This window comes from Lepidochelys kempii, chromosome 3, assembly GCF_965140285.1.
Source record: "Lepidochelys kempii isolate rLepKem1 chromosome 3, rLepKem1.hap1, whole genome shotgun sequence".
NCBI classification, from domain to species: Eukaryota; Metazoa; Chordata; order Testudines; family Cheloniidae; genus Lepidochelys; species Lepidochelys kempii.
This window is the reverse complement of record NC_136382.1, coordinates 99534826-99558539: the sequence shown is the minus strand read 5'-3', so window position 1 is coordinate 99558539 and position 23714 is coordinate 99534826. Positions and strand designations below refer to the sequence as shown.

The 23714-nt window shown below is 41.6% G+C and overlaps 1 protein-coding gene across 2 annotated transcripts in view; it reads right to left on the bottom strand.

Annotated features, from left to right (window-relative positions):
* Nucleotides 1–23714, bottom strand: part of LAMA2 (laminin subunit alpha 2) — a 456646-nt gene that overhangs the window by 313352 nt on the left and 119580 nt on the right. For both annotated transcript variants that reach the window (XM_073337269.1, XM_073337270.1), the window contains exons 2-3: nt 16852–17025; nt 12594–12706 (exon numbers count right to left, since the gene is read on the bottom strand). In XM_073337269.1, the coding sequence (XP_073193370.1) occupies nt 12594–12706; nt 16852–17025 (287 nt within the window). The remainder of the gene's footprint in view (nt 1–12593; nt 12707–16851; nt 17026–23714) is intronic.

Below are 23714 nucleotides of genomic sequence, written 5' to 3'. Positions count from 1 at the left end.
CAGAGAAGTGCCCAGTGCAGAGAGAGTACCCCGGAGTGGGGACACCCTAGCCCCTGTCCTAGGTGACCACAGCAGGGTTGGGGGTCGAGCCCCCCAGGAATCCTGGGCCCAGCCTTGTTGGGGTTATGAGGACTCTGACAGACAGGAGAGTGGAAGGGGAGTCATCAAGGGCAGGGAGGCCACTGGGTAAAGGAAGTGGGAGCGAGGATTCAGATCCTTTCGCTAGCCCACTTCACCGGGGTAGTGCAGAAGCCAGGAAAGTTCCCCACAATAGCGGGACTATTCCCCCACTTAGATTTAGTATAATGACATTTAAAACTTTTATATCTTTCTACTGAAATCTTAGTGGGAATATGCTTAGACTGTTCTAGTGAAAAAACAACTGTTTTCAAATAGATTGGGGGGAAAAGAACTCTTAAAACACCAAATCCAAAAGACTCATTTTAGCTTCAGGATAACATTTGCAAAGGGGTCTAAGTGACTTAGGAGTGTGTGTCCCATTCTCAAAAGTAACTTAGCCATTTAAGAGCCTGTGTCCCATTGACTTTCCATGTGACTTAGGCTCCTATGTACCTAAGACACTTCTGAAAACAGGATTTAAGCTCCTATATCATTTAAGCACTTGAAATGTTTTATCTAGACCATTTAAGCTGCTCTTAGGTCCTGATTCTGCAGAGACTTACGTATGTTTTTAACTTTACAGTCAGTAGGGCTACTCACAGTGCATGAAGTTAAGCATGTGCACAAGTCTTTTCAATATCAGGCCTTAGACTGTAAGCTCTTTGGGGCAGGACCATCTTTTCATTATATGTATGTATAGTATCCCTGACTGGGGCCTTCAGGAGCTTCCATAATACACATAAATAATAATAATCTGACTGGATCACATGGATTATGTTCCATGTGTCTCCTCTGCCCAGCAGCACCGACCACGCTGCGCTCAGCCTGGGGCCGCCGTGCTCTCTCCACCCCACCAGAGTTACCTGCGGAAGGCGGGGGGCCTCTCCCACTGCACCTCCCTCTCCCCACACATGTTCAGCCATTCTCCCTGGCAGCTGGGCCCAGGTGAAGAGTGGGAGGGAGCCCCTTCTCAAACCTGTTGAAGCTGTCTGCTCTAGGTCGTTGCTCTGTGCAGCACAGCAGCTACCTGAGAGAGCCCGGCTGTGGAGTCGGCAGCCCACTCTCCACCCAGGCCCGGCTGCCAGGGACAGGAGCAAAGAGAGCCGGAAACGTGACGGGGGGAGGGAGGGCGGGCTCCAGCTCAGTCAGCCCATGTCCCCAGCAGCCGGGCGTGAGCTAGTGGGTGTGGGGAGGAGGGGAGGCAGAAGCCACCGCCTCCCCATCTGGGCTCTGGGAGCCAGCCACCACACTGCATAGAGCAGCGAGCCAGAGCAGCAGGCATGAGAAGTGGCTGCTCCCACCCCTTCTGCTCCCTGCCCAGGCCTAGCTGCTGGGGACAGAAGCCGAGCATGCCAAGGGAGCAGGTGCAGTGGGAGGACAGAGCTCCGCTCCCTCCCCTAGGTCAGGCCAAGTAGAAATTGGGGGGGGGGGCACTTTACCCCACATACCTCCCTACACATCACCTATGACACAACAGCTACCACAGATTCTTGCTGCCCTTAAATTTCCTTTTTAGCTTTAGCATGGATCCTACATTTCAATAATGATTTTGTGTTAAATGGCTGCTGTAATAGTACCACTGTCGTATTTTATGACCATCAGCATTCCCATATAGTATACAAGAAAAATCAGTTTTTAAGGATTTGGTTTTTATTCACTGACAACTGCTCAGTTATAACACATTGCAGCAAGAGGAGCAAAATCTGTCCAAGACTTAGATTCCTCTGATTCTTCTACCTGCCATGCTACCAATCTCTCAGACGCTGTTCAGTAGAGGACTTGCCAATAAAACAGTCATAAAATAATCATTTTGGAATGCACCAGTGTGTGTGTGTGTGTATCACATTCTGGGGTGCAATCTAGACCGATAAGGGCTTGTGTCACCACGTGCTCTGCAACTTTTGGTGCCTCACAATGCTTTGCTGCTGTAGCCCCCTCACAAACAGCCAAACAGCATGCAGGTCATACCCTAAGTTTCTGCGTATTACTTCAGCCTGTCAGCAACACTCCAGTCAACACTCTGGCTTCCACCAGCCTCAGTTACCACTTGCAGGGTGACCCCAACACACTTCCAGTCCTGGATTTTTCCCCAAAACGTGTTCTGCACTGTCCAGCCCTCTCCTGGACAGTTCAGATATTATAGGTTTACTGCCCCTATAACAGGTCAATATGCAACAGTTTGCAACTTTAACTTGAGTTACCCAAACAGTTCAGGTTTCAGAGGAACAGCCGTGTTAGTCTGTATTCGCAAAAAGAAAAGGAGTACTTGTGGCACCTTAGAGACTAACCAATTTATTTGAGCATGAGCTTTCGTGAGCTACAGCTCACTTAAACAGTTCAGTTAAAACACAACACTGGATTAGTTTTGATTAAAGAATAAAACAGGTTTATTTAATGACTAAGAGCTACATTTTAAGTGAGTACAAGTATAACAGGTATTAAAAAAATGGTGACAAAAATAAAGATAAAACTCTTTCTAGTAACTAAAATTTAACAAACTAGACTTGGTTTAAGGTAAAATCTTTACCACATGTTTCCAGCAACAGGTCTGACCAAATTCTCAGGTCAGAATGCCTTCAAAATCCAAAAGCTGGTTCTTTTGTCTTCTTAGTTGAAACAGAGCAAGAGAGAGATAGGCAGAGAAAGAAAGACAGAATAGTTGTGTTGTTTTTGACCCTACTTTCACAGTCCAGTAACCCTTTGATAAAATTCCTTCCCATTGTGAGGACGGAAATATGGAGTCTTGTGGTGAAAGAGGTTCCATGTTGTTGGTTTGTTAAAATGCAGATTTATCTGTTCTTGCTCCCCTCTGTTGCCAAAGAATGGCCACTTGACAGGTGATTACCAATCAAATTTGATGACACTAGGCCAGAGGCATTAGCTTGTCCTTTGTCTTTGAGGAATAGGTTTACCCCCTCTCCAGATTTGTCTGGTAAACAAATTTAAGTCATAATTTCAGCTTATGTTCATAATTTTACATATAATGTTGCTACATGTATTTTACCATGATATTATTGATTAGAGAGTTATTAGTTTTCAAATGATACCTCACAAGCCGTATTTCGGACAAAGACTATTACAGTAGTGTGCAGGATGTCAATACAGGGGTGCATTAGGTCACAGTGTGTCATCTGGGATTTAGAGGTATAACACAGTATCCAGGACATATATCCTGAAACTATCTGACCACTGATAGAAAGGTACATGCCACTATAGTAACAGCCTGAATGGGAAGGGGAAAAATAATATTCATCAATACTTCAGTCATCTGGGGAAAAAATGAAACAAGAAACTGAAAGGTTTTCTCTTTCTGAAAATTCTGAAGCACTTTTGTTCTTTGCCAGTATGTGTTCCAATGTGGGGGTGAGAAAAACAGATTAATAAGAAATCTTCCAGACCACAAGGCAATAAAAATTGTGTAGTTTGACTCAGTAATGAGTTCAAGAGATTGGGGGGCATAATTCAGAAGAGATCTATTGGCAACCCAATTACGTAACAAGTTAGCTGTGTTTTCTGTACACAGAGGATATTACAACTCTTCTTGGAGGAATATATTTGCTTCCTAACCAATTTAGGTTGCAACTGAAAGATATGGCTTCACTATGTCTGTTTTGACTCCTGGCTATCCAAGAGAAGCCTGTCTTTCTTATGTACTGTCACAAAAGCAGAGATCAACTGGACTGGTTTTACTGACAAACATGTCTTAAGCATTCAGCCATTAAAAATACAAGAGGTTCTCTTGGAGACTCCTTTGCTCTAGAACTCCTTTCCCATGCTGGTATGGAAGAACCTGCATTTGTTAATCTTGGTGAAAGGTTAATCGATTTGCTTGGACATTTGTCTGAGGAGTAGGAGTGTGGGGAAAATAATAAGTACTTTATTGTTCTGGGGCAGAAATCTTCCTGGTTTGACATCTATCAGCAATGTATGTACATCGTTTTGAGTTTTGTACAAGCACATTTTCTACATTTTAAACAAACAGAGAAAAAGGCAGGGGAAAATTACAGGGTGGGAGGTATGCTAGATACTATACACATTACACAGGTAGTGATTAAAAAGCTAACTATGTTGTCAAAACACTTAACCACAGTTCTGTTTGTTTTTAAAAAATATTTTTAATAATTATATTTCCTCAGAATATTTGTTATCAGAAGCTTATGGCAGAATTGCTTTAAATTATCAGAAACAATGAGCACAATTATAAAATAACTTCAGCTCGAGCAGGCAAATATTTCAGAAAAAGAGTCCTCGAGAACCAGGAGCAAAATATAATCTGCCACATACTAGAGATCACTACTTTGTATATGTCCCTTAGTACCAGCAAAATACAAACCTAAAGTAGTGATGAGCGACTCTCAAAAGGATCAGAGTTCAACTTAAATTCTGATAAGTATCCAAAAGTTCAACAACTTCACAAAACTCCTCATGCATGTGAAATTTGGCTAGACGTGTCTTAGAAACAAGATCCTCATTCTTTTACTCTAGGCCCCTTTTTCACCATTCTGGCAAAATAAAAGTCTTAAAGTAGGAGTAAGTATGATTGTAACAAATGTAATTCACATCCACTTTAAGACCCTTTACGTCGTCAGACTGGTGTAAAGGCGCTTTCATGTATATAAGAATCAGGGGCTTCCTTGCAAGAATCTTAAAAGTTCCAAATTCTCAAATACTATAATATTTTAAATAGTTGGCTTAATTTACTTCTACTACATTGTGAAAAAAAAAAAAAACTATATAAAATAAATCTTGGTGTTGCAGGCCCTGGCTGAATCTCCCAGGGCCTCCAGAGCTAGATCTCTTTCAATATTCCAAATGTAGTTCTCTCTCTCTTTCCAGAGCCCTCTTTCTTGTGTCCCAGGACTTACTCAGTTGATTTTCTGTGTACACTGCCCTCTTTATCCCAGTATATGGGGTAGAAGAGGGATAATAGGGGCTGGCATTTGTTGGTAATGAGATGTACAATTTAATCCCTATTTGGTTACACTCTGCTTTTGGGGTGGAGGGAAGCTGCTGGTTTTATCTTTTATGTAACTGTACTTTTATTTTTGTCAAAAGCATCTAAAGCCCAGGATATCTGGCATTTTCTTTTCTTTTTTTTTCTATTGGTCAGATATCTAAGTAAAAGTATGTAAAAAGCATGGATGCAAATACATTCCTAACACACAAAGTCCAAGTGGAAGTAAAGTTGACTCATATAATTTCTACCATCTGCAGGCTAAACCAATGGCATGAAGATTAGCACACAACAAAATCAATCCTTTATTCCCTGTATCCTTACCCTAATCTTTGAGGCTAGAAGTTCAGATATGAAAACGTGGTTTATTAAATTACATAAAATTTCAATCTAAGAAAAATGACTCTGCTTCCTTAGAGGCCAGAAAATGCCTTACAGCAAAGTGTTAAGATCAAAGTTTGACACAGATGTATAGGACTAGTTTCTACCTACTATAATGTAGACCATATCAATGGTGTGTCAAGTGTCACTACAATATGGCTGTGAGGCAAAACAGGTTCTGGTTCACCAACCACCCCTTGGGTAGCCTTTTTCTATTATAGCAACAAAATAATAAACAACAATGAAGAAACCCTATTGTGTGAGTAACATTTCCTACTACTCTACCATAAGTGACACTTCACTTTGGAAGAGAGGCTCTGATGTTGCTCCCTAAAGTCCCAACCATGTGATCTGAGCCAGGAGGGGCAGGTTGACACAAGGGGCTCTGATCCAATAAATTAAAGGGTCTCTGAACTAAGACTGCAAAGATGTACTTTCAGAATCTAAAATAATGCCACAACTTTTGTGCAATCATTAAGATTTAGGACTCAAAAAGTGGGTTATATCTCTTTTAGGAGAGAAATAAGTGGACACAGACACTGGTTTAATAAATTCCGAACCTCTGGCACTTAATTTACACCATGGTACACACAGAATACAGCTGTGACCAGAGATAGGACAGCACAAAGGCCAAGACTCGTTTACTCAAAACTTCAGCAGTGGCTCTTCAGAAAAAGCAACATTATGTTTTTTCAGCTTACATACATATTCCAACTCCAGTGTGTTTCTAACTTTCTTGTTCAAATACTTTTTAGGGGGGAAAGCTCTGACTAATATTTTCAAACATGGGTGCCTGAAGTTATGATCCTAAATCCCTATTTAGGCATGTAAATAAAAGGTCACTGATGTTCATTTGTACTGAATACTCACAAATCCCAAAGTCAAATGGGATTTGCATGTTCTCAGCATCGTTGAAAATGAGGCTAAATTTATTGAGAAAATTAAGTACAGATTTAGGAGTTTAATTTGAGGCATCTAGGTTTGGGCACTTGAGTACCCCAACAAGACCCTGAGCCCCACTGCTCCCACCAACTTCAAAAGGAGCTGCAGCTCCTCAACATCTCTGAAAAGGCCTAATTTTGCTTGTAAATATGGGTTTATGTGCTCAATTTTAGGACCCAAGTTTGAAAAAACTGATGTCTCAGCCTAAGCTACATCTCTAATGAACATGAGACTTTCTTTGCTTTCTGGTGGCCAAGAGTTCTAAAGAACAGCTAAACCTCATTCCAGGATCCCTTCTGTGGTGTGCATTATGGGAAGGGAACTTCTTCCCAAGCAGCCATTAGGGCCAGTCAGACCTTAGATGGGAACAAGTTAAGGAGGAGAGAGTGTGCTTGGCCCCTTCACAGAAGGTTTCTTTTTCTCAAGCATGGATCAGCAATAACTATATTAGGCCATCCTGGAACATAGCTCTGGGGTAGATAAATACTAATAGGCTCTTGATACTAACTTGGCTTTTGATATTTTTTGATCACACTGGGTACTCACAAAACATTGATATTCATATTTTTTCTTAGCTCTATTTAAATATGGCCCCAAATGTTCAAATTCATCTTTAGCCCATATTACAGATATATTTTAAAACACAGCTGCAGATGCATAAACAACTCCATTGCATACAAATCTAAATGCTCAAGCTTTACAAAGGTCAGAAAGTAAAAGAAGTACTATACCAAAATGATGAAACCATCCACTTTTTATATGTAGGAACCCATAATACAGCTGTGAAAAATTACCTTAAAAACATTATCATATCCTATTTCTAATGGTTTAACTTTGTCCTTTCCATAACTGTAGTAATCAAAAAGGATTAAATGATTTTTACATAGATTTCTTTCCATTCATCTCTCTCCCCATAATGACTTTTTTTTTTAATTTGGTGGTTGTTTTGCAGAAAATTTTGCTTTGATTTCATCTTGCCTTCCACTGACAGCAGTGTCTCTAAGGAGCTTTTTCCACCGACTGCTATACTGAGTTTTTATAGTACAAGCCGTAGTTCTATCCTGTTGTTTTCATGTTCCAGCCTTTCTCAGTTTAACTTGTCACAGTTGCCTAGTTCCATCATGTCTCTCTTTCAGCACATAGTGTCCCACTTCTGCAATGTCATGTATATAAACTAAACAAAACCGAACACATAACTCTCCCTTTTCCAGTTTTCTTCTTTGTGACACTATTCCTATTAAATTTATGGAGGAGCTGAGTAATAACGCAGAAGTTCATTTTTCTGTGGTTTCACTCATGGGCAATCAACTTGTTCTGTTCTAAAAGATAATCAACTGGTTCACTTCATAAAAGATTATACTGAACCAGATCAAAATCCTCAAAGTGATATTTGGGCAACACAAAATCATGAAATAAGGAGTTCAGAGTATACATCCATGAAAGTGCTGTACGCATTTCATAACTGGGGATGGGAGAACTGCTTCAGATGAAGTAATATGTCTCCCTCTCGCTCCCAGCCATTCTATTTGTTATATAGTTCCACATGGTGTACCTGGCACTGTTCAAAGCACTAAACGTGCCATTTGAATAGCAGAGTCCCTGCCTCTGAAAGCTTGCATTCTAAAGGCACTAGCAGCTAAAATACAACTCAGAACATGAACAATGGAACAGAAGATTTATCAGATGTCTTTTGAAGTAGGAAAGTGAAGGTGATGGTGAGCTTAACTAGGGACACTACCTCATTTTTAGACGAAATCTAAAAGAAATATTTTGAGATTCTAATCATTTCAAATTAAGTTGTTGTTTTTTCCTTTCCAGGACCAGAACTGGAAGGCATGACCATCTCACCTCCAACCACCTATCAGCTTCCCTGTGGATTTGCCAGTTTTCCCTATAGAAACCCAGCTAGTCTTTCACAGCAGCTTCTTCAGCTTCAGACTATTAGAGAACTTAGGGGACTCAATATCACAAAGAGTAGAACTTGCAACTCCAGGTCTCCATGAAAGTCCACGTTTCCAATTTTTCCCCGCTTCCTTTCCCTGCCTTTCTTGAAAGGGTGTAAGTAATCCTTTTAAAAAGGAATATTTCCCATTGTGCTGGAACTGACCTCATTGCATTAGAATATCCTCTGCTGCATGATGAGGATGTATGCAAAACTACCCCTTGCTCCCAAAGCTAAAACCCAGTGTCCAACACAATCAGATGCAGGAGGCAAAACATTCCCTGTTCCTATGGGATGCACATTTCATAGATATGGTGCTTCCACTACATGGATTAAAGGATCCAGTTAAAATCAAATTCATAACTTCTCCAGCTACATTACCAGGCCAGCCCAATTTAAGTGTGTTTTTATCCCCAAGTAAACTTGCCATATGAACAGTCTGCACAAAGTGCAGGTATGTTTACTAAATTCCATTGAATGAATATTTTTGATCAGCTATTAATTGTAACAGAATAATAAATCTTATGTAGTATTTGTACAGTGCCTTTCATCCACGAATCGCAAAGTGCTTTATAAACATAAAACATACCTCAAAACACTGTTGTGAGGAGGTAAATGATGATGTAATCACCATTGTACCAATGATAAACCCTCGCAGAGAGAAGTTATGTGACCATCCCAAGCTATCCCCAAAAATTAGTATCAAAGTCATGTTCAGAATCCAGAAGTCCTGATTCCTAGAACACACTCTAACCACAAGGCATTATGAGTAAAGTTTTCAACAGCACCTAAGTGAATTAAGAGCTTAATTCCCATTAGGTCTTAAGCCCTTTTAAAAATATTTTACCCCTTTTCTCTAATTCATGCAAAAAGAATTTAATTGACTTTTTTAAATGAATGATAATCTTTCTGCTTATTCTAAGTTAGATGTGTCACTTCTGCAAATAACTGATTATTTATTACTAACCATGATGCACCATTACTTTATTATGCAGTACAGTCGTAATAGAAAAATAATACAACTGCCCCCAAAAGGTACGGAATTATTTAATGAAGGAAACAGTAATTATTTTCCTAATTTCTTTTCATAAAATTAGAATTTGCTAAAAGCACTCCATGTATAGTCATAATTATTAGTAATAGCACATACTGCTAATGCATTCCTGCAATTTACAGTCCATTCTTTGCAGAAATAACGTGACAAATCTGTTTCAAAAAAGTTACACATTTTTTTTACTTACAGTAAGAACACATCAGTAAAATCACTGGTAATTATTGAATCTCATGTTTGCCAACACAGATACGGAGCAAAATCTTTTTTTTTTTTTTTTTTTAAATGATGCCTCAGAGACATCTTGTGACCTTCATCCATTCCTGGTGATTGCAATCTGTGATCCCAGCTGGAATAGACATCTCACGTTTTACTGAATACTCTATTAAAGCCTACAGCTCTCTGTGTGCAAAGAAAACCTTATAGTATAGAGCTATATATTCGACATTTTAAAGCCAAGACTATTGATATATATCACTACTGTTGGGAGGCAAAATTATCTCTTGGCCTATGTAAGATGGTAAGTGGTATAAGGTGCCTCCTTAACTGCATGGGCTACCCACATTGCCAGCCAGAGCATGGGGAGAACACATGCTTCAAAACTTCCCCCACTTCTGTGAAGATGGATAGGGAATGAAAGGCAAATCCTTGACTCTGCTCCTCCAAAGCACCGACTCTGCACAGCTGAGCTGGTGCAGAAGGAGAAGTCATCTGATACTGATCTAGGCTTAAAGCTCTTTCTCTGGACTATTCCTGGAACAGTGAACTGTGCAGCGACCATGGGCTAGGGGTAACAGTACAATCTCTCCCTTTCACACTATCACACACTTTGAGTTTTATTTAAGCAAACTAATATAGCAGTCACAGTGTGCTAATTGTAATATGCTATTGGTATCTGCAGAAATTCCTGAAATACAGTCAAACCACCACCTCATGTACATGTCAGTATAGGCACTGTAACTCTATAGTCACCACAGCTCTTTTTATGTAAGCAAAACATAATTAAAGAAAGCTCTTCTTGGTTTTTCCCTGTAACAGTCTGGATACCAGCACTAAAGGGGATGGAATAGTTTATGACGCTGGGATTGACATAAAGGAATTATTGGGATATAGAGGAGCCTTATTCTTAAAATTGTAGTTGAATGAAACCATCCTACTATCTGACAATCAGCGACGCAATGTCTTGGGGCGGGGGTGAATGATGAAGGGTAGGATGCTAATTTATTTCTGATACATGAGAGCTATTTGCATGTTAATGGATCTGAGCCAGGAAGAGAGAAAATCAGTGTGTAGGGGGAAGACAGGTAATAGTACCTGTAAGGTCAAAGGAACATTTTTAAAGGGCAGAAGACTAAAATCAAACCTGTTTTCCAGCAAAAAAAAAAAAAATCTTATTGGATAAAATAAAAATATTCATTAGACACTGGACCAGGGATATGAGACGATGACATAGGTGGGTGTCCAGAGCAACCTCATTTTCAACATGGTAATGACAAAGATGGTTCCAGGGTTAGAATGCTAACAATGGAAGGGACTCACACCTAAACTTCGGAGCATCTCCAAGGTATAACAGGGGCAAACTACCATGTCTGCACATCCATTTGCTCAAATTCTCTGACCATTGCAGCACCACTAGAGGGAAAGTTAATGTAAAACAACCACACGCATTTTTTCCGCCATGTATCTAGATGGCAGTTTGTCTCTTCTGAGGAAATGAAAGAAAGAATTTTCGAAAACTAAGCTTTGTATTTTTGATGGATTTTGATTAACTTCAAGGGTGAGGCCCAAACTAGACAAGGCTAGGGATTCCTAGACCTAGAGATGTTTTTCTTGTACTCTTACATTTGATTTCATTTAAATTTTCTAATAAACTGTGTTTTATTCAAGACTCTTTTGGACCATTGACTCTTTCTGGGATAATCAGCTACAGTCCTGTAATCCTGGGGAGAGGTTAATGGTCCTTCTGAGAAGTAATAATTGAGCAGATGTACCACTCAGATTCTGGGTGAAAGTCATAAACCAAGAAATCCCATTCAGGGATTAAAGGAGACTGAATCAGGAGGTTGTAGGAGAATCTCTGCACACTTAACTATAGAGAAAGGAGAGTTGTGAGGGCTGTGCTACTTACCCAAGCCAGGGAGAGATGGGGACATTCCCCTTTGCTTTTACAAAGGAAAACAGAACTGCATTTTCTTCACTTTAGCCCATCCCATAAGTCATCTTGGTATATGGGACAAGCCTATAGATCACAGAAAAGAGAGGACTTTGAGGGGACCTGGTGACAATATTTCATTGTCTTGGGGAAAAGGTCAAAGCCTACTGGATTATCTAGTCCATCTTTAATTTCTATGATATTCAATAGCAGGATGATAAATCTAATAGCATGATGTGTATTTCTGGCGACGGATCGTTATTCTGTATTTGCATTAGCAGAATACAAATAAAACTACCTCTCCTCCAGCACCCAAAATCCTTGTGCTTGCATGTCTGGCATAATCCAGCAAATTTGTGAGCATCAAACAACTGTATTCCAGAAAACTACAGCTGTCAAGAATACCATAGAAAGAGACAGAAATGATTGGCAGAAGATGCAACATGAAACCTGAGGCTACTCCTACTGAGTCTATGCAAATACAACAGGCCTTGTTAACTCTCCAAGTAGCCCAGGTTTAATTTAAAACCAGCTGACAGCTTGCAGAGCTTTCAGTAACGAGAAGCAATATATTTAAGGGCCTTGTTAGCGCCCCGCCCTCCCAAAAAATCTTTAAGAGCACCTATCCTTAGCAGAGCTGAAGACATTCTTAGTGCTTTATTTTAGTAGTTAAAAAATGCAGCATTTTAAACCATTAAACCTTTGATAAATTTCCTCCCCCAACATACACCATTTTAATTAGACTTATTTCTAAAGATCCAAACCTACAGTTGAAACAAACACTGAATACTTCATATTTAGACTAATTCAAAATATGTCTTAAAAACAAATAACCTGAAATCTGATTTTAAAAAAAAACCTAACCATATATGTATTATGCTACAATGAATAAGATACATTGTGCATAGTCCATATAAATAACTCAGTATGTTATAATGAAGCTGGGAGTATCTTTATGATCCAAAAGCATCACTGACAAAATAAGGAGTGACTAAGGAGACAGCAATTATGTGAGTGAGAAAGGTTTGCAGAAACAAAGAACAAACAGTACCTGTCGAAGGTCCAATGTAATGGTAACATGATGATATTCTATTCCATTTTGGATACTGGGACTCTGCCACCAAGTGTTCTTCCCATCAATTGCATTAGTTATTGGGTGTCGTTCTATTGGACCATTGGCAATATGTAAAAGAAAAACATCTTTAGAATGGTCAGCAGTCGTTTGGTGGTAGCATTTAGTTAATACAGCATGTGAATATAATATTGTACATAAAAGTACTTCCATGTGTTTGTTGGTGTTATGGCACAGTATGCAACATGCTCTAAAGGTGAATCGCAAAGCTTTATTATGCAATAAGTATCAAAAAGACTTTTTAAAACCCAAATCAGTAACAGAATACAAGTATAGACTTAAAAAGACAAAGTAGTACATTAAAACAAAATAACTGATAATCTGTTTTTCTTTTACTTTTGAAGAAAGTTTAATATTAATATTATATGTTTGCCTTGCAACCTCCAAGGAGACCACAGCCACCTAAACCAGCATCTCCAGGCAGGTAGTGTGAAATCATCAGCTAGTGTAATGAACACAAACCAGGAATTTAGGACTTGGCAGGCAAGTGAAGGAGAAGGTACTGTGGTTCGTTTTGCTAGTATTTGTGTTTGGAAGTCATATGCAATCATACAGTTTTCATGCAGAAAGAAATTCTATTATATTCTACACAGAGCTAATCCAAGAACCATCACTGTAGTATTTGAGTGCTTTATAATCCACTGCTTAAAATGATAGAGGTTCCATCTCTCTCTTTCTCTCTCCCTCCCCTCAAGGTTCTCCTCAAGACCCTCTGAACTATTTATGTTATGGTATTTAGAAGGTGAGGGGTCTTGCTTGCATTCTCTGCATTCAGGTAAATATCACCCAGTAATTGCAAAGAGTATTTTTTGTCTATCTGTGTTTCAGGAGTATCTGCTCCTTTTGTGCATGCAGGATGGTAGCCTACCCACAATTCTAAAGGATCTGATCCTGCACCTACAGAAATCACTGATTTATCTGAGAGAAAGACTACATCCAAAGGAGGGGGAAAAATCAGAAGTTATTTCAAAAATAATATGTCTCCTTCCCCCAGCTGCTAGATGTGGAAGACATTATACACAGTCAGAGAATGTATTATTCTTATGGTATCAAGCACCTGATAAATGTTACCCTTTCACCTAGAATGACTTCCTAAAAATACATTGCTAGATATATAAAATGGGAAGAAAAAGGAGTTATTTATGGTTCTTAGATTTCTAGGGGACTAAATCAAACTGGAGAGTTTACCGGCCTTTTATTTGTTGTTTAAGTCAACTCAGAAGATTGAAAGTCTGTTTTTTTGTGGTTTCGTACCACGTCAGCTGTCTGTGGAGGACAGGAATCCTGCCTCATTAATTAAAGCCAGAATGTCTGAACATATTTAAAGAAAGAACTAAAGTGTTCTGTGGGAGTGAGGGGAGGTGTCGGTCCTTAAAACTGCAAATGCCAGAAGTGCATTTAAATATCAAATGATTCAGTGGCACCAGTGAGCACTAGCATTTGCTTATCATAACACTAGTGGTACAATGGAAGTGTAATTGGTATGGGTAATTGAAAAATATTTGACTGAATATACCGTTAGATCAGAGGGAGTTGTTAAAGAAATCAGACAGGAAGAGTAAAACAGCAGCCCAGGTAAGAAGCCTCCCCTCAAACAGGTTTATAGCCATGAAGAGGGACTGCTCAGATCCCCCTCTGGCAACAGAGCTGTTTGGCTCAGGTCAAGAAGGGAGGGATCAAAAGCTGACAGAGAGAGAGAGAGAGAGCTTGTTGCCGCAAGTAGGCTACATTTTGATCCCTAATAGAATGGGGGACATCAAGGCTAAGTCATGTCTACCTAGAGCCTCAAGGGGAACAAGAACAAGGACTTTTGGTTTTAGGTTTTAACCAATCAATACCTCCAACATAAATTATTTTTTAAAATCAGGGTTTATTCAATAAACACCGTAAAAACTACAGAAACAGTTACTTGTATCTAAAGGCTTGTCTAGAAGGTGGGGTAATGTGCTCTGTAGAGTGTGATTTCTAAAGTGCACTAATCCATTGTGCATTAATTTGTCGATGAAGACCCTGCTGGTGTGCACTAAAGATTCCCTCGTGCACTTTAATGTTGTGCTGTTTGAAACAGTGCTGCATTAAAGTGTACCAGGGAACATTACAAAGAGATTATTCATTACAGTATATACTGTTATATATGTACAATATAAACCTCAATTTTTGGACATCTACAAAAAAAAATCAATAAAAACACACCCTGAAAATGTCACGGCATGTTACCGCTATCCACGAGCGCACTTGCACATGACAAGTCCATTGGGCTTGCTAGGTATTACGGCAGGCTACCTAGGGGGTGCAATCCAGAGACCCAACTGCGGAGTGGTTGTACCACAAAGCTGCGTCCCAAACAGAAGTGGAGGCAAGTTCCGCCACTCAAAACTTAGAGGACTGGAAAAAAGGCTTCCACAGGAGCGCACACACACACGCACAGAAAAGCCGATGCTCTAGGCACTGTCAAAGCTAACAATTCTGATCATCATTACAGCCCCGTCTTAAAATGTGTGCTTGCAAAAATCATCTGTAAATTCAACTCAGGGCTCCTAGGTGATTGTGATAGAAGTTGTCTAATTGGAAATTTTGATATCAGTCTCCTCCAGCCAAACTGATATGAGATTTAGTCCTGAAAAGTAGGGTTGGGAGATGAATCAACAATTAACTGTAATCCCCATTATGAAAGTTTAATCATAATTAATTTGAAAACATTGATTAATTGCTGGCATGTTTTCCCTATTTAAAGTGAGAGAGAAAAATAAAATAACACTTGCAAAAGGGATGGGACTGAAAAACTACTCCAAGGACTAACTTGACTGATGGATGACAAGGGGGATTGCACCTAGAGTAAGCCCATCCCACTCTTCCCTTTAATTTGGGCTCACATGCCATTAACCAGGGAGTCTGTGTTCATTTTCTTCTACAGTAATTAAGGGGAGGCACACCAGACTCACAGATTCCAAGGGGATCACTTGAAGTCTGGTTACATTACATGGTACTCTGATTAATGAGTCATCTCTGTTTAAATAAGGCTCTTCACAGTGCCAGATTAACATTATGAAAACCTTAAACTGAGATGTGGTTGGCTACAAAAGATCAGGCATTCTAAAACCAGACAGTTGCAGGTTAATAAGAGGGAAAGACACATAGACCTACAGCACTTGTGTGTTTTTATATATAAATGAGGCAGTACTCTCTAGTGGTTGGAGCAGGGCACAGGGATGTGGCAAGCCAAAATCTATTCCTCACATGTATGTTTGGTTTGCTGTATGAATTATCATAGATTATGTATTTTTATTATTATTACAATATTTGGCTCTTCCCAAAATGGAGGGTGTGATTTTAAACATACAGGAAATTCTTCAGGAATTACCATGGAGAATAGCTGCTAATACGCTGTTCACCTCCATCACTGAAAGGGCAGGTGAAAATATGTGAATACTACCATACAGCTCTATCTAGGTTCTAGTCTTCCTTGTATGTACTTACCTTGTAAGAGGCACAAAACTCTCCTTGTACGTGATAATAAATGAATGCTTGAAAACTGATTTTACCCTGAGGCTGGTATTTAAAAAAAATAGTAATAATTTTAGCAAAGATCAGTTGTAGTGTTAAAAAAATGAAGTAATTAAAAACACAGTGGTTTGGGGGTTTTTTAGTCAGTGAAATTAGAATTAACATCAAGCTGAGAAGGGGGTGGGGCGGGGGGAATCACAGAACAGGCTTAAGATAAATAAAATTGGCCTTACCCACAAATTAAAATTTTGTAAATGATTCAAAAAGATCAGAATTTTCTGATTAAAATTAATCCCATATTTAGGTACCTTATAAAATGGCCTGATTTTCATGTATGTCGAGCAAACACAAATCCATATTAACTCAGTGAGAGCATTATTATCTATAATAATGGATTTAGTTGCTGAACTTTAAGCACTCTTTGTCCCAAAAAGTTTAATTTAATTTACAGGTAAGAATTTTGCAAAACTAGCCCAGGGACAAAATATTTGTTTTACTCAGAACAAGAGGAATTTTCCAAAGTAATCAAGCCAATGAGCTAGAGTTTATTCTTCCTCCTCCGCTCCCCACCCACTGCCAGTCGTTTGGTCACAAAGTCCCTGAACATGAATGAACCTAGACCAAACTCCCATAGAAGAGCATGTCTATTAACATAACAAAATCTCATACATACGATGTGGAACCCTACTGTTCTGGTCACAAATACGACACTGGGGGGGGTTTCTTGCCGGTTGCCCAGGTACATGTTCAACTAGTTTGCAATACATTTCAGAGCCTTTTTCTCCACAGGTAGCATTGGTTGTGATGATAGCATTGACAGCCAGGTTCAGCACTGCTGGAAATAATCCTGGGGGGGGAAAACAACAGAAGTGAGGACAGGACGAGTTCAGTAGAAACAGAAATGTATATACTACATATTTAGCCTTTTTAAGGCAATAAAGCAAAAGACCAAACATTCAAGGCTGTATATATACTGAAGAATGCAATGCCGACATCAAATACTTTCCCATTTTTCAATCTAGATTTCAGACATCTGATTAAAGCCATTACTAATAGTGTCATCATGCTTACGACCTTCTAAAATCTGATTACAAAAAATATCTTGTAGTTACATACATCTGAAAACATACTACTGTTGTATTACTTGAAAAGTTGGACAAAGTAGCTTACTCAAAGTATCAAGAAATGATATTATAAGCAATCCAAACTCTCCAGTGACTGACAAGTTGGACATTATTTGAATCACACCTTCAACTTCTGTGCAACTTCTTACACTCTATTTTCATCTCCATGGCGGAACATTACCCATCTTGCCTTGCATACACTGTACAATTTGTGTTACATTTTCACTGTATTATTGTTCTATATAGGTTCTTAGACCACTTTCATCACAATTATATCTGAGCACTTTCCAACAGGCAACAAGGCTGACATCTGTCACATGTGGTTTGTTCTCTCTCTCATCCTCTCCTCAGGGAGAGAATTGTGTGTGCAGTATTGTTTTGATAGTTGTTGGGGTTTTTTGTGTGTGTGTACAATGTACATATTGCTATATGTATTGCACACTGAAAGAAAAGGAGGACTTGTGGCACCTTAGAGACTAACAAATTTGTTTGAGCATAAGCTTTTGTGAGCTACAGCCCACTTCATCGGATGCAACTCACGAAAGCTCATGCTCAAACAAATTTGTTAGTCTCTAAGGTGCCACAAGTCCTCCTGTTCTTTTTGCAAATACAGACTAACACGGCTGCTACTCTGAAACCTGTCGTATTGCACACTGTGATCCTCATTCAGCAAAGCACTTAAGCATGTGTTTGCCTGACTCAAGGCCTATAAGAGGAACCCCACAGCAAAGATTATAAAGATTATAAATCCTTTGACGAACAATCATTCAGTAAAGTCTACTCCCCTTTCCACCAAATGCTGATCGAATCCAGTGAGCTGTAGGGGAAAAAAAATGATTTGCGGAGGCAAACTGATGTGGTTGGTGGGTTGAGCTTACACATGAACCTTCCATGCTAGAAAGCAGTTTGCTTCCTCAAAACTGCCATAACTGCAATATAACGAAAATAAACACAGGTGGAAATAGTTTGGATTGGGGCATTGACAGATCTGTCTGGAGATTTGCACCAATGTCTGCCTGCCTCTTGCCTGGTTCTAGACAGTGTAATCGGCTGCCAATTTTAAAGAGCATAAACCTAACCTCAAAATAGGTCCTTTGCCAAAACGGGTCTTGAAATTATTGCACATTTATGAAACTCGTTTGGAATGACTCTCTTCCTTTTCCTTGATGTACTGTGCTAGCTGAATTAATACAACATCATGCAGCTGATTCCTTTTGATCTGCTAACTCTGTTCTCCTGACGGTCCCTGCAATTAACCTGTTTGCCATTTAATTACAGAGCTCAGTGGTCATGGTACAGTTATCTTTTGACATAAGTTAGTGACTCTCTGGCTCACTTTAAAACCATGTTAAACATATTGCTCGAGTAAGGCATCCAATTAGTTAGTAACTTGTCCAATTTGTACAATCAGTCAATCAATAGCTGAGATTTTATTGAGTTTGCAGCTTGCTGCTTCTTTACAGATTACAGCCCATTTTCATTACATTTTAAAATCTATATTGTTATATCCATTGTATTTTTATTCAAAGTGTTCAGTGATAGTTATTGCTCTCTACAATAGGGTTGCTTGCGACAGACAGTAAGCGTTGCAAGTGCAAATGAATTGTGAACAACTGTAGAACCACTTGACTTACTGCCTCCTTATTCCATGTTGAGGCTGTGTAATGTTAATAACATAAAAGCCTGTGCTCAGTTAGCCACAACATGAAGACTGGCACTCTGCTTTGAGTACAACTAGCTTCCTCAAATGGGAGCCCAGCATAAGAAGAGAATATAGTACTGTACGAAAAGAATTCCAGCACATGATCTGGTGAAAATAAAACCTGAGAAGTAATGTGGAAGGTGACAGATAGCAGCAGAAAAAGACTACAGCATGCCCGTCTCTCGCTCACTTTTACAAATATACATTCACACTATGTTGTAAGCATTCACACACAATATTTTATTTATACACGCACTTGATATATGCACATGTGTGTTGTGGTGTTAAATTTACACACACGAACTACTTTGAAACCTACTAGTGAAAATGTTATATAAGAGATAGATATTTATTATTATATGAGGCAGAGCCTTAATCATCATTTGTTAGATGTTTTATTAAAGAGACACTGTTAAGGTCCCAGTGGTTCAGAGAGAAGAAAACTTGTCACTTTCAATTCCCTGCTCGCTCATAAGAATGGAGCTGACAGGAAGAGCACAGAAGTTGCACAAAATGTATGCATACTTCTGCCACTTACCCAGCATTTGGGGTTTGTTGCTATTGAGTCACCCAGCTTTGGAGCTCGGATTTTATCACAGTTGATAAACACATATTTGAATACTGTTTTACGTAGCCAGCCCTTCTTTCAAAAGGGTGTTGGTTATTTTTTCATTTAGGTTGACATTTTAGAACACGAAGTGTAATTTTTATGGGGCAGATCACAGGTTCTCTCTCTTGACAAAAGCCTGTTAGCCTCAGGTGTTGATTGCCAGAGAGGCCATTTTTAGAGCCAAAATGATAGTAATCTTTCCTACAGGTTGGGCTGCATTTGTGCAATTTAATATTAAGTTTGTTGTTATGCTTTTGAAATATTGAGAAGCAATGAACGTATTTTTCCTAGGGTGCACCTTCTGTGACTCCCAGTTTGCATTTTGAATTTTGGATGCAGAAGACATTGCCAAGTCCCAAAGAACAGCACCCAGAATCTATGTACTTAGGGTGACCAGACAGCAAGCATGAAAAATCGGGACAGGGGTTGGGGGGTAATAGGCACCTATATATGAAAAAGCCCCAAATATCAGGACTGTTCCTATAAATCGGGACATCTGATCACCCTATATGTACTGCAATTTATTTATACATTATTTGGACAAAATATGAACCTGCTTTTAAAGCCAGATATATGGTTATCCTGCTTCTTTCCCTTGTGCAGATGTATGGGGTCAGGCATATGGAGCCTTCATGGCTTAGTTTGGGGGACCCCAACATGGCGGAGAGTGGCATGATTCTATACGAGCATCATCAATGATGTTAGCCTCCTCAAAAGGAGCAGGAAGAGGTAGGATCAGATGTCTATCCCCTACTCCTTTTCTGGAGACTACCATTAGTGGTGCTCTAGCATGGAGCTGTAACTCCTCTCAGCCATGTTGAGTTGGTCCAAACTAAGGGGTGATTCTCTCCTTCTGCACCACCCAGCAGGGTTTTCCAGGCACACAAGGTTGTTCACACTGCAGCCTTTCACAGGACAGCAGCAAGTTCTCTCCACAAGCCACAGAAAGAATTCAAGCTCTCCTTGCAGCAATGCCCCTCTCCAGCCACTCCCTCCCGAAGCACTGCTGTGCTTTTAAGATGCAGTCTACTTGTAAGTGTGCTGGAAGTGGGGAGCCTTGCCATTTAGACTGACTCATAGCACCCAGGATGTACCATACTTTTCTGATACAAGCACGCAATTCGAGCAACCCACAAATGGAAAGCACTGGTTGGCTCGAGTCTTATAAAAAGGTCCTTTGAATTTAAAACGGAGATTTAAACACATTTGTGGTACTGATACAGACTGTTTACATTTTCCAAAAGGTTCACATCACACTCTCCCTCCAAAGCCAGTGAGAAAGAGGCAAGAGAGCCCTACATACTGAGGCTCATCTTGTTGAGTTTCCTCCAAACTGTCTCTCAGAAGGAATCTCACCCAGCGAGCTCCAATAAAGAGAAAGGAAAATCTGGGAATCTGCAGAAAAATTCCAGCTTTGCAGCCCTAAAGACCTTTGCTGCTTAGGGACAACCCCTTGATACTACTCTGTGGAACTGATTCCTCACTGCCTGGATCCGTAGGTAGTCATTTGCACCTGTGCAAAGAAGGTTTAACGTACTACTAAATAAGAATGAAAATGTTTTATATCCATTTGCACAGTGCATGTAAAACTACCACATGAGGTGCCAAGTGTTGGAGAGTCAGGCCCTGTAAGTCAAGGCTCACCTCTGTCAGCCTGGCTCTCTCAGCCCGCAGGCTGGCAATGGACAAATTAGTCATGCCTTCCCCTTTTTCCCTCCCTCCCGCCCTTGGCAGAGAACAGCTTCACTGTGAAAAACCTGCCAAATTCTGACAATTAGGCTGAGGGGCAGGAGAGGAAGGAAGATTTGTGGTTAAGCCACTGACCTGGGACTCAAGGGATTTGGGTTCAATTTCTGGTTCTGCAACAACCTCTGTGTGATTTTTGGGCAAGTCACTTGGTCTTTCTGTGACACAGTTGCCCAGCTGTAAAATGAGGATAAAGAGGGGGTCACATGCTTTGTTGCTTCTGCAGGTTGAGCTCACTGCGCACACCACAGGCTCCTTTCATCCCTCCATTCCCTGCTCCACAAACTCCCTGTGCGCCACCCTCTCATCTCCTTCTATGTCAAGGCTTCCCTGCAATGCCTTCATGCCATGGGTTCTGTGCGGCCCCCCATTCCCCTTTCCACCACATACCAGGGTCCCCCATTCTCCTTCCATCAGAGGTTCTGTGTGCCCCCTATTTCCCCCACTGACAGTGATTCTGTGTGCACACCCCTCCCCCATAGTCAGGTCTGCACCAACCATTCTCTGGGGGTCCCCCATATGCATTAGGGTAATACAAATAATAATTTCTTCTTCCTCTTATACTAGGGCCTCTGGGTGCCCCCCCCCAACTCTCTCCCAGCAAGGTCTCCCATTCTCCACCCTCCCACCCACCATGATCTCCATATGCTCACCCCATTGCCCACACACCATTCTTCTTCTCCTCCTTTCTTTCCATTTTCAGGCTGTCGACATTTTAAAACCTTATTGGGAAGATGGACAGAGCTGAGATGGGAGATGATGTTATACTGGAAGGTGTTAAAGAGTGCCATGAACTGGATCATTGGTCTATACACAATTACGGACCTTGTTGAAGCTGATTTGTCTGCTAGCCATATGCCAGGGGCTGTAAGTGTCCCCCACTTTCCCCTTCAGGTTTTCCAATTTCCACAAAATCAGTAGGATTCTGCCCATTGATGCCTAGAACATCCCCCAAATTTTTGGACTTGATTAGCTGCAGCATTCAGAAGTTATCACAATACATCCAAACAGAGAAAGGCCACCAAGTTGAGTCTAAGGCAGGGGTGCGCAAACTTTTTGGGCTGAGGACCACATCTGGGTGGGGAAATTGTATACAGGGCTGGGGCAGAGGGTTGGGGTGTGGGAGGGAGTGCGGAGTGTGGGAAGAGGTGCAGTGTGCAGGAACAGGCTCAGGGCAAGGGATTGGGGCAGAGGAGGGGTGTAGGGTATATGAGGGGGCTCAGGAAAGGAGGTTGGGGTGCAGGAGGCGTGGGGACTGTGGCAGGGGGCTCAAGGCAGGGAGTTGCAGTGCAGGAGGGGTGTGAGGTGCAGGCAGGGGTCTTAGGGCAGGGAGTTGGGGGGCGGGGTGCAGGAGGGGTTCGGGCTCCGGACCGGCGCCACTTACCTAAAGTGGCTCCGGCCTGGCGCTGCTTCCCTAAAGCAGCTCCAGGGTGGCAGTGGCATGCACCAGGGCCAGGGCAGGCTCCCTGCCTGCCTGCCCTGGCCCCACGCTGCGCTGCTCCAGGAAGCGGCCAGCATTACGGCCCTGCACGGCCCCTAGGGGGAAGTGGGGCACAGGGCTCTGCTTGCTGCCCTTGCCAAGCCTCCAGGTACCTCCCCTGAAGCTCCCATTGGCTGGCCAATGGGAGCTGCGGAGGGCGGTGCCTGGAGGCAAAGGCAATGTATGGAGCCCTCTGCCCCCTCCTCCACCCCCGGGTACCAGGGATGTGGTGCCGGCCACTTCTGAGAGCAGCGCGGGGCCTGAGGCACCACGGGGGGGTGCAATCCCGCAGGCTGGATCCAAAGCCCTGAGGGGCTGGATCTGGCCCGTGGGCAGTAGTTTGCCCACCCCTGATCTAAGGCCTCACAAATTTGCAGATGTGAAAGTAAGCCGGTATGGTATGGTACGGCATACCAGCAAGAACCAGTACACCATGCTGGACCGGTCTGGCTTCCCCAGGCTGGCGATTTAAAGGGCCTGGGGCTCCCCACTGCCGAAGCCCCGGGGTAGCGGCGGCAGGGCTCCAGCAGTGATTTAAAGGGCCAGGGGCTCCGGCCGCTGCGGGGAGCCCCAGGCCCTTTAAAGCACTGCCCGGGCCCCAGGGCTCCAGCAGCGGGGCTCCGGTGGTGACTTAAAGGGCCAGGGCTCCCCACAGTGGCCACAGCCCCAGGCCCTTTAAAGCGCTGCCCGAGCCCCGCTCCTGGGGCCCCGGGATAGCAGTGGCAGGGCTCCGGCGGTGATTGAAAGGGCTGGGGCTCCGGCTGCTGTGGGGAGCCCCGGGCCCTTTAAATTGCCCCTGAGCCCTGGGGCTCCCAGCCGCCTCTGCAGCTGGTAGCTCCAGGAGTGATTTTAAGGCCCTGGGGTTCCCAGCCAC